Below are 12,213 nucleotides of genomic sequence, written 5' to 3' on the forward strand. Positions count from 1 at the left end.
ATTTCCATGATTAACAAGAGAAAACCTAATACTACAATTAAAACTCTCAAACAAGAATTCTAATTTCAACAACAATGGCTTTGGAAGGCAGACTTTTTAATCCGCTAAAAAAAAAAACACATCACTTCATCTGCTTAGGAGGTCTTTAAATAATCAAACATAGTAATGGGGAGGAATACAGAAGTATAAAGCGCAACTGCTGCCCTCGAAGAGCTTACATTCTAATGGGAAAGACAGGTTACACTTGTCTTAGCCTACATTCCTGCCCCATTAGCATGTGTTTCAGCCTGTGCCCAGTGAGACTGGACTGGCACTAGCAGGGATGAGGGCACCAGCAACATGACACAAACCACCATCAGAATGATCCAATCCTTTGTGTGGGTTCTCAGTCTTTATAACTGAACCAAGGCTCTTCTGTCATTCAGGACAAGAGACTCCCCTATCAAGACAAGTTGACATAATTTAGCAGAAGAGACTAATATTCCTGTTCGAACATTTACTCTGAGATCAAAGCTTCAAAACATCTCCCCACACCCCAAGTTCGTTGCCCCACTGTTCAGCCTTCCCATTCATAAAGCCACTGAGGGCATTCCCCGCTGTTCGGTGTGACTATAAACCTCCCACCTTTCCCCTCCATGAAATGCGCTCCTGCTTCATTTCAGGTACGGACCTCTTCTCCCGTGTTCAGACACTGCAAAACTAGTCCGTGGGGGGCGTTGCTCTCTTCATATTCTAGCCGGTCAGCCCTCATCCTTAAATCTTAGTCCTCGAGGTTTTGCTTTTTGACGTCGGCCTTCATCCTTAAGCCCTATTCGTTGTAGTTTTGTGCTTTGACATCAGCCCTCCGATTACACCGATTCACAGTGTACGGCACATCCCCTTCGTTCTGTAGCCTGGCATTTTTTTCACCCTCCAAGACAGCTCCATCCCACCACAAAATCTGTTCCTCCACCCTGACATTGTTTAAAACAGAACTGCTGTTCTTCCCCCGGAATAAGCCTGGTTCGAAACAAGTTCCCAGGGACATTAATTTAAATCCTAATTCGGGCCAAACTATCTTCCCCTGTTATTGGACAGCACCCCGTGTTGCCATTCACTTAATCTATCATTTGTGATGCTTTGGCAGGAATCAGAGTGAGGAATGACTACCCCACGTCTAAATTTACTGTATCAATTATCTGCATATAATTACCTGAGCCTGTGCATCTTTAAAATATTATCTGTGTGATACTTTGGACAATGCCATCTGTTCATGAGTTTTAGAGTTATTTCTTTTTGTGCAGCTCCCAGTAACTGGGAGCCTTTCTGACAAACACCAAGTCACCAACCAGTGGCTCACGAATCTCCCTTGGTAGGTGTAATGTAAATGAGGAAGGTTACCAGGGCACTTAGAGCAGATCAAAAGAGTAGGTCTCTGCAGGCCAGGGAAGAATGTTTTACAATATTACTCTTTTTCTAAGGCCGTTCCATGACTCAGACCATTCACAAGCTGAGGTTGGTGGTTGCAGAAGTTAAAAAAAAGTGTGCTATGGCCAATTACTCAGTGCAGAGCTCTCTCCATTAACATTTCCCAAGAACTGTGTCCAAGTGCACTAAGGACCATCTTTGAGCATGTACACGATTATGCTTTACGGCAATATCCCACGTACGCTTTATTATTGTAACCCATAAAAATGTTTTCAAACTTTTTCCTCTATATCTTCTCATCCACTCATCACAATGCTACCAGATTTTTAATAGCAGAAACATAACACTTAAAGACACAGAGGAGACACCAAAACCTAGGAGAAGAAAGTTAAGGATAATGAAGGCAACTAAAAAATTTAGTTCAGACAATAGGGCTCTGACAAATAATCAATGGTTCAATCAATGGTATTTATTAAGTGCTTACCATATGCAGAGCATGTACTAAGCACTTGGGAGAATACAATACAACAGAATTAGCAGACACGTTCCCTGCCCACAATAAGTGTTCACATTTATTCAAACTCTCAACAGAGACTTAAAGGGTAACTGAGTCAAGAATTGATGCAATGATTTTGAAAAATTGGCTCAATCTTTTAAGAGTCAGGGTCTTGAGAAGGTCAAGCAGCAACCAAACTTAGTGGCTCTCAAATAATATGGATAGCAGTTTACAAGCCAAATAATATGGATGGTTCTGGGTGTACAATATAAATTTTCTTTTGGAAAGCAAGCTTATATATGCTTCTTTACAAATTTCAGACAAATATGAAATTAAACATTTTGTTGGTTGAGAAATGTTTAATGCATTAATTTTGCTTCATCTCTGCCACTGCCCCCAAGGGACATGTTTTGCTGTAGAGGCAAAATACAAAAACACCCACAAAAGATACACAGGTCACTTCTCATTAAAGCATTAAAATAAAAACCCAAAACACTGTGTTTCAAATATAAAGAAAACTGATTCTGGATAATGATGCTTGGGATAATCACATCTGGTACATATTCTACTGGCCTATTTGGAAGATGAAATCCTGAAATTCTAAAAACTGGGCCGCCATGCATGACTTTACTTTGACATGCAACACGAATGACCCGATATTCCACTCTGTGTTCGTGAGAAGTCTAGAAGAGTTACCAAACAGAGCACTATTTGCTTTAGAGCTGCTTATTTTTGAGATTCGAATAAGGGCTTTATTCTTAAGTGGTTTGGTTTCAAGTCCAATTTTAATAATGAAAATGATAACAATAATAATAGTAATGGTATTTAAGTGCTTACTATGTGCCAAGCACTTTACTAAGCACTGGGGTAGATAGAAGACAATTAAGTCAGACACAGGTCCCTATCCCTCATGGGGTTCACAGTCTACAACAAGAGGGAGAAGGGGTATTTATTTAATCCCCATTTTACAGATGATACTGAGGCACAGAAGTTAAGTGATGGCCAGGGTCACACATCAGACAAGTAGCAGAGTAAGGATTAGAACCCAGATCCTCTGACTCCCAGGGTCTGCTAGGTCATGCTGCTTCCTTGGCTGCCCTGCTACTATGCAAGAAATTAACAGAGAGTAGAAAAGACCACCTCAGAATACAGACCCGGCAAGTGGTAGGAAAAGAAAGTCTGGCTTCAAAGAGAGTGCTCCTTCTCTCACTGGAATATAACTATGATTCTTGGCCTTTTTCATCACTCTGCACCACTAAGAACGCCCCCTCACCCCTACTACTCAATCAAGCTGCCCATTTGGCTCCCTCTCAGGACTCCATGAGGCCTGCAGAAATGGAGAGGGGGAAGGTCTTCCAAACAAAATTAAACCACAGTTTGCGGCTACTTGTGTCTCCTCCAGATTTTGGAAACTCTGCAACTGGTCTCCAAAAACTTGCTTGGAACTCCCTAAGACCACTGGTATAAATTAAAATAAGGACTTTCTCAGTCCAGGAGACCATCCTGAACAAGGCAGTGATATTTTACATTCGGAGCAAATTCTTCATACCATTATCTTACATTCATTATATACACTTTCCTAAATTAAAAACACGTTAAAATCTAGATTTTGAAACAAAGTAAAATGGAAAAAGACCTCCCCCATTCCCCCACCATAAAATCCCTCTTAATTTGGAAGAGGAAAATGAAGGGAAGTTAGGATCTTGACTTAAATTCCAAACTGTTAAGATAATTTAGTGTTCAGTTTTACTGCTTTCAAATCCCAAAACATTAACATAAACTCAGATATAGAAGGGCATAGTATATAAAATGCTAAAAAGGGGTGGGGTGGGGGGAAGAGGGGACAATTCCCCACAGACCATTTCATTATTTCAATTTAAAAGCAGAGGGGAACAAAACTTTCAGATTTGGAACTTTTAATTCAGTATGAATAAGGGAATGGAATTAGAACTAGTGAAGTTTTACCATATCCCAACAACGGGGCCAGACCACTCGTAGTACTGTAAAGAGGAAACTATTCCACAAAGCAGTAAGTTCTTTACAAACAATACTGTTCCTGACCATTTGTATATATTAAAATAAAGTGTTTTGTGACCTGGACCATGTGCTCTTTTGAAGTGATATATCCAATCCTCTCAGGAAGTTCAAGGCTTAATCCCAAAACAGTGAATCTACCATTACTACGGAATAATATTATTGTTTGTAATATGACACTGCACAATGACATCAGAAGCACAGCTGCCCAAGGGGGATTCAACAACAACAAAAATCAAATTAAGCAATTTAATTTCAAAAGTTTTCATAGTTACAGTAAGAATTTTTTCACCATAAAATTTTATAGAATAAAAGCAACTCATCACAACGGGTGAAGTTGACAGACTATTACTTCATTCATTCATTCAATTGTATTTATTGAGCGCTTACTGTGTGCAAAGCACTGTACTAAGCGCTTGGAAAGTACAATTTGGCAACAGATAGAGACAATCCCTACCCAGCAACGGGCTTTCAGTCTAGAAGGGGGAGACAGGCACCAAAGCAAAACAAATAGACAGGCATCAGTAGCATCTGACAGTGCAGATAACCCAACCCCTCTACTCGTCTGGTCACATTTGCACCAGGACGTTGGGGAGTTCACAAGAACAAGAAAACCCAGCTCTTCACACTGGCTCTCAAACATGAGCCATGAGGGACTCTTGTAGGTCGGACACCGGGGTCGTCTGATGCGGTTCCCTTTACCCATTGGCTTTGAGTGCAAGAGTATGCTCAAAAAAGCAACTGGGCTTTATATTGATAGTCATCATAAATTCTGATGTCAAAAAGGAGTTTTAAACATTGCACGCCTATGCTCTATAAAAATTTGAAACAGAAGCCTATGCTAAAACAGGAATGCTAAAAGGAATTCACTAAAACAAATCATATTCCTTTTTTCATTCATGTATGGGTTATCGACCAAAAAGATTAAATATTTGCCATCACCTGGATTTCCATATTACATTCAGTTCAAGTAATTGCCAAGCATGAAATACAAGGCATGCAAATATGCCCTTAATACCCTGGAAAGAAAAACATTGGAAAGAATACCCAAATGTTTTAAAGTCCCAAGAGAATCAACAGTTTGAGAATATAAAAATTAAGATATGAGATTCCAATGACACACACTGGAAAAGTTTAACAGGGAGAGCACAGAAGTTCGGGTAAATGTTTTTCTTTGAATGACCCACTCTCACTCTATGCCCCTAGTTACCTCTCTACTTCTTTCTGCTCAGTGACTGTAGCACAGATAACAACCAAGGTCTTTGAAAAACATTTGCAAAATCACCACATACAACGATGGACAGCATAGCATTCTCAGCCCCAGAGTACGGCAAAGGCAATCTCTGAAAATATATTTGGAGACACAGTTAGTCACTGGCCAGCAAGTAACCGGTACGGTATTTTGATGGGTCCGATTTATTTATATGAGTCTTTAAAGCATTTAAATTTCCTTTTCTGAGGATGAAATGCTTTTATATTTGCAAATGATCTGAATCCACTTAATTTCAGTTAAAAGCATACAAATTTTGCAGTGTATCTGAGCTCCCCCCACCAATTTCAATTCAAAACAAGGGATTTCTGCCACATATTAAATGTTTTTCAGCAGTACAATATGCTATGCCATTTCAATGAATGGAGATCTGACACACCAATTTTGGTTGGTTGTTTTTTTTTTTTTTCAAAACGAGGGTGGAGGGCATACTTGCCCATGACTTACTCACACCCACAGAGTGTCTATTTCAGTTTGCAACAACAGGCCCAGTTTCAAATCTTTTACAATTTACACACTGCATTCCTGGGGGAGAATTTCTATTGCAATCAAACACGCACCAACCACTAGCCCTTGTAAATTTCTCATAAATCCTATTAGAAAAATGATTTTAAAATCACAGATGTTAAGATAATTTGTAAATATACTATACCGCAAAGGAGATTTACCTTCTGATAAACAGGTGGGTTTTTTTTCCAAGAATCAAAATGTTTATTTGGAAAATTCAACACAGAACAAATACTTTCTTGATACCCCTACTCTGACTTTGCTCTATACAATGACAACTTTCATTTTACAGAACATGAATAGTTTATATAAAAATGTATATTTTTCAAATGCTAATTTTGCCTTCCTCTCCCTTACCTGCACAGGGTTACAGCTAAAAGGCATGGGATTTAGAGAGCTGGCTTACTATGTTAAAGCACACACAATGTTACCGTTTACAGAAAAGTTAGTAAAACCATAAAGATACCTCTAAGAACATTTCAAAAGTCTTTAAAGTGATTTATTTATTGTGATCAAATAACTGCACATGTTTTACAGCACGGTGGCATTTTTAAAGTCAGCTGAAGTCACAAACACATTTGACGTTCACAATGATGAATCTCATCATTTCTGTTCTAAACTAGAAGGCTTGTGGCAAAAGGAAAAATACAAAAACTTGAGAACTTACAAAAGAAAGATTTTTTTCAAGACTACATTAACAAAACCATTTCTCTCAAACAACAGGTAAAATTATAACGGCATACCACTGAATTTGTTTGCGTACATCTAGGAATGAAAGAAGTTTTAATATCTGCGACGCTTGTTAGGTCCTTCAAAGTTGCCCCCTTGGTTTCCTCTCCCAAAGCCACCAGGCCCACCACTCACGGGACCCACACCACTCATTGGAGGCTGAGGAGTTTCAGTGCCTGTTCTACTACCCATAGGTGAACCCATCTGTGTTGGTGGTCCTTGTGGGAATCTATCATTATGCTAAAGCACCACATCATAAATATGAAGTCCATTTGGAACACGCCAAATGTAAGTGATAAGAAATTGGCAAAATCCCAAGTGGTGGTGTCATGAAGTTCAGCAGAAAGTCCAGCAGAATCAGGATCATACATAGAAGGAAGAAAGGAGCAATTAAATTAGTTTCTAGGCAAAAAGCAGCTGAAGAATTACAACTTGCTAATGCTAAGCCCCAATTTCATGAAACAAAGGATAATAAATGGTAAAAAAAAAATAAGAGAACTATTTTATCCAACTTAGTTTTTTCCAGAATTACACGGTTTTTAAAGAAATGCTCCCTCCAGAAAAGAGTTGTGTGCATATCTGATATAAGAAAAATGGTCACAAATTTTGGAACTCTAGAGAAAACTTGAGGTGCAGCATCATATATTTACTTCAACTGAAACTGTCATTTTCTCTATAAAATACTACAAAACTGTTGAAGCAGAAACATATTTATTCACAAAAGAAAGTATTCACGTTATGGGGTTGCAAAATATCTAAGTTGTTCCGGAATAATTCTTAATAAAAACAAAATACTGAAATAGACTTCTAAGCTAATGTGCTACAGAAGGCGTAATTAAAAGCCTCTGAAATCATATGCTTTCTCATTTTCTGGGTAATTATATGTTACAACCCATAAGGAAAAAAAATCCCGTTAACCTTTCAAACCTAAAATGGCATTAGGGTAGACGGGAAGGGGAGTAAAGATTTTTCAGAAAGCCATGCCAATGTGCATCAGAATTCAAATCTATAAAACATAGAAAAATGTCAACTACTCAACTAGAGAGTAAAGAGGCCACCATTCCTCAATTCATTGCAAATGTTTGCCTTTAGTTCCACGTATATTAAAACTGATTAACCCAGTACATATGGTTGCCCACCAAAACCAAAACAATTTACTGTGGTTCGCCACTGTACCTGCTCATATTACATACAGTACAGAGCTGATGTTTTTTACCAATCCCTCCACAAAACAGAATTATTTTAGGGTTAACAGTTTCCAAATTTGCCATGGAACACTTCACTTTAAATCTTGGTTACAGCATACACCAACTTCCAATTCAGGAATAATCTGTTTCACTCTCAAACTAGCACACATGCCTCCTTAAAAAGTTTTTCCTCTATCCAGACTTCACTTGGCCATTTTTCTGCAAATGTTATCAAATGAGAACTTTCTCCTCCTAACCGCCCAACGTTCCTGGAAACAACTAGCTAATTTTGTGGAATTTTAACCATGATGACAAGGGAAAAAAAAACATCAAAATTTGAAGCACATTAACTTAAAATTTGAACCTACCCAAAGATACCTTCACACTCTATTATGTTACCAAACACAGAATGTTGCTCCCTAAGTTTATCCTAGCCACAAAGTTTAGTAATACCTATTTCAAATATTCACTTCAGCAAAAGTAGTAAGCATTTAAATTGTATTCCGACAGTACAAGTCAGATTCCCTACTAACTTTTAACACCCTGATTAAAAATTCATCAAGTGATTCAGGCTAAACTAAATGTTGTTAAAATCCTTACAAATTAAGGCCGGCTGCATTGACAGGTTTTCAATGTGCCCCCGGACAAAATTAATATTACTTTTTATACTGAATGAAATACAGCCAAGCTGATATAGGCAGGCATATTAAAGCTAGAAATCACGGCATTTGACCGGAGAGAAATTACAGGCACAAAAAAACCTTTGTTCTTAGCTGTTGCACAAATATAGAATGCAACATCCCCTAAAATCATAAAGATGATTCAGATTTACTGAATCAGGTACACGATTCATCACATCTCAATACCAAAATATTTTAATGTCCTAAAACAATTTTTTTCCCCGAGACTGTTCCCTGTTTTCCATGGAATGGGAATTTTTTTGGCTTCCCCAACTAAAGTGCTGCTCCTCTACAATAAGTGTGAAGTTATCTTTGGTGCAGAATGTCTCGTGATAGAATTATGCAGGAAATAAAGAAGCTTTATGATACATTACCACGGCTCCATTATCTGGCATCATTGGCGTTCCCAGATTGGCAGCTCCATCTGGCCCCATGGCAGGACCAGGACCCAGAGGCGGGCCTGGGATAGTTCCTCGGTTGTTCATATTCATACCCATCATTGGAGGAGGACCTTGGTTACCAGCAGGTGCTGGGCTAAACGCATCTATGCAAAACAATCTATACTTAGAGCTGTCCTATCTTAACAAGCATTAACAATAAAGTTACATCACTTAGGAGATCTACTATGCAAAACCTCTATGGCTCAGGATCATTTTTACTCTGAGACTGCACATGCAGTTTAATTACTCGCTCTGAAATCAGTCTCTTTTGCCTATTGCCTCAAGTATCCAAGATCTACAATCCAAAAAGCAAATGTATTCTCTTCCCTACCCAAATTACAGAATACATTTCAAAGGGATTGTTTCAGAGAGTTTACATAAATGCTCAAAAAAACATCAGGTGCACTAACTCCACCGTGATTATGCCTAGTTTTTCATAGGGAGGCCATTCTAATTACGGCAATATTGAAAATAATGTGTAACTTTGTTCACAATGAGTCATGTCAAAATAATAGTGACTAAAAATGAGTTTTAGATCATTATAAAAGTTCCTTAATTTTGATTCAAAGAACAGAACTTCTTAATCACTATTTCCTTTCTCACAATGAATCCATTTTTAAAAAGATATGGTCTCAAAAGGGAGACATTTCAAAGAGCCATTTATGGAAAACACCAGGAAAGAGTTCCTGGGGGACTTTATGACTAATTATGCAAAATATAACCAATACTGAAATAAAGTTGTTTCAAATTAGGAGACTGAAAATGGATTTTTGGGGGGGTTCCATAGAGAATATATTTTTTTAAAAATTACAACTTAAATGTTTCCCAATAAATCATTTTTAGAAAATGTACACGAAAAACAAGGTCCATTTGATTATCAAAATAGAATGAGTGATTGATGTGTTTCAAGACACGACCTGCAAGAATTTATCTAAGAAATGAAATGCAACTAAGATTCTAAGAACCTCATATAATAAATGTAAGGATACAGACCAACTGTGGATGAGATGAATGCAGGCTTTGATTGTTTGTTTTGTTTTACTGTTGCAAACGAAGCCCTAAACCCCTTTTAAAATGACTTTGACTAGTAAAAGTCTCCGTGAGAAAATAATTCCTGATTTTTACTTCCCCAGTAAGTCGGGTTAGACCATTTGAAAGAAATCGCATTGGAAGTTAAAAAAAAAGCTCAAATACAGTCAGTCAATTTTCATAACGACTTCTTAGCCTCTTAAACATTTTCCCCCATAGTGACTCTGAAAATTCGGCTACCAAACCCACTGTTTAATCATTTGGGAATACAAAAGTCTTTCGCTCCTTACAAACTATCCAATGCCACTGTACATGGGCCACACTCAACAGTCTTTCTGCCTCTGGATTTTTTTTAAATCTGATGATAACAATGTGGTCTCCGGATGGGGCATGGGCCTGGATACCAGATGACCTGGGTCCTTAATCCCTGCTCCACCACTTGTCTGCTGTGTGACCTTGGGCAAATCCCTTAACTTCTCTGGACCTCAGTTACCTCATCTGTAAAATGAGGATTAAGACTGCGAGTCCCATGTGGGACATCGACTGTGTCCATCCTGATTAGCTTGAATCTACCCCGGTGCTCAGTACCGTAATTGGCACATAGTATGCGCTTAAATACCATTTGAAAAGGGAAAAGGATGGAAAATTCCATTTTTATTTACATAATTTTTCACTAACTACAGATAAAAGGAGACCTAACTGAAACTGATTTTCCTAAAATAAATATAACCATGAACTGTAGAGAGAAAAGGGAAAATAGGGGCATTTAGCATTTCAATTCTTCTCCCATAAACAAACAGATAAGTCCGCCATATCTCTTACCACTTTAATTTTCTGTCATTCTTAGCTGTGTTGAGACAAATGACTGGACATGTACTAAAGCATAGGTAAGCATGTCAGAACACATCGTCCTGAACCTTGTTAGTGGATGAGAGCACAGGCCTGTGATTCAGAAGGACCTGGGTTCTAGCTCTGCCACTTGTCTGCTGTGTGATCCTGGGCAAGTCATTTACCCTCTCTGTGCCTTAGTTACTTCATCTGTAAAATGGGGATTCAGATTGTGGGGAACATGTGGGACTGGGATTGTGTCCAACCTGATGAACTTCTATCTACCCCAGCGCTTAGAACAGTGCTTTGACACATCGTAAACGCTGAACAAATACCATTATTATTATTATTATTATTATTATTACATGACAATGCAGTGGGGTTAGGGTCAGTTGTCTGAACCCACCCCTGGATTTTTGATCTATCAGAAAGGCCAATAGGCTTTAGGAAACAGAATCTGAAGTGTTCTTATGATCATCTGTATTACAGTCAGTCTTTGGTGAGAGCTTCGTGAGTTCAAAAACATGCATAGGTCTTGCTGATAGTCGGCAAGGGAAATGCAGAGAAAAGAGAAACTAGATTTCCCAGGAAGCAAAAAGTGCTGACTCAGCAAAGCAGCTTGGTTCAGTGGAGAGAGCCTGGGCTTGGGAGTCAGAGGTCGTGGGTTCTAATCCTGGCTCCACCACTTATGGGCTATGTGACTTTGGGTATGTTGCTTCACTTCCCTGTGCCTCAGCGGCCTCATCTGTAAAATGGGGGTTAAGTCTGTGAGCCTCCCTGTGGGACGTGATTACCTCGTATCTACCTAAGCGTTTAGAACAGTGCTGGCACACAGTAAGCCCTTAACAAATAACTCAATTATTTATTATTATGATTACCTTTGCGCACAATAAGTGGGTGGTTCTGGGTGGAGCCAAGTCTCCTGAGTTCTTCTGGTGGAGCTGGAGAAAATGACCTCTTGGTATAAGTGGGGTGAGGAGATGCTTCATACAGCTCCACTAAGTGGGCTCCACGTGGGATACAGTCATCAGTCCCTCATTAAGCTAGGCAGGCAGGTATGCTGCAGCAAGTGAGGTCAGTGATCTAGTTTGGTGTTTTCTGATGTAAATTTTAGGCTTGGGCTTTTAAATCCCTATTTTGAATGCACATCCTTACATCCTTTGCAACTGTATCGCCAACTAAAATAGTATTTAAATATTAGTTGCTAGCAAACACGTGTAACCAAGTTTTACAACTCTTCGAAGGACTCAAGACAAGGTTCCCTTCTGGATTCTGGTGAGATTCCACATCTCCTTAACCAATCGATCAATCACTAGTAATTAATGACCACTTACTCTGTGCCAGCACAGTATACTAAGCACCAGGGAGAGTAATTGATAGTATTGAGTGGATATGACACCTGTTCTCAAGATAGCCTTATTCCTTTTTAATATCTGAACTGGTGAAGCACCTCACTGGTTTCTCATTCTAGGCATTTTAGCAAGGTGGCATTTGCCTTACAAAACATCAAAGTCTAATTGTCAACTTTTCTTGGAAAAATGTCTAGAACACAGCACCAAAGTCACACGAATTATTCGCACTAGATGAAGGTGATGACATGATGATG

At 38.8% G+C, this 12,213-nt stretch overlaps 1 protein-coding gene across 4 annotated transcripts in view; it reads right to left on the reverse strand.

Moving 5' to 3' along the window:
• The window catches only part of PSPC1 (paraspeckle component 1), a 77,439-nt gene that overhangs the window by 27,694 nt on the left and 37,532 nt on the right, over positions 1-12,213 (reverse strand). The window contains exons 8-9 of one of the 4 annotated variants that reach the window (XM_029047822.1): positions 8,685-8,854; positions 5,895-6,683 (exon numbers count right to left, since the gene is read on the reverse strand). The exons of 2 other annotated variants lie outside the window; for them this stretch is intronic. In XM_029047822.1, the coding sequence (XP_028903655.1) occupies positions 6,498-6,683; positions 8,685-8,854 (356 nt within the window). In that variant the 3' untranslated portion in view covers positions 5,895-6,497. Of the gene's footprint in view, positions 1-79; positions 440-5,894; positions 6,684-8,684; positions 8,855-12,213 lie in introns of those variants that run through there. One more of the 4 variants, XM_029047823.2, reaches the window with a different exon arrangement.

This window comes from Ornithorhynchus anatinus, chromosome 20, assembly GCF_004115215.2.
Source record: "Ornithorhynchus anatinus isolate Pmale09 chromosome 20, mOrnAna1.pri.v4, whole genome shotgun sequence".
Classification (NCBI taxonomy): domain Eukaryota; kingdom Metazoa; phylum Chordata; class Mammalia; order Monotremata; family Ornithorhynchidae; genus Ornithorhynchus; species Ornithorhynchus anatinus.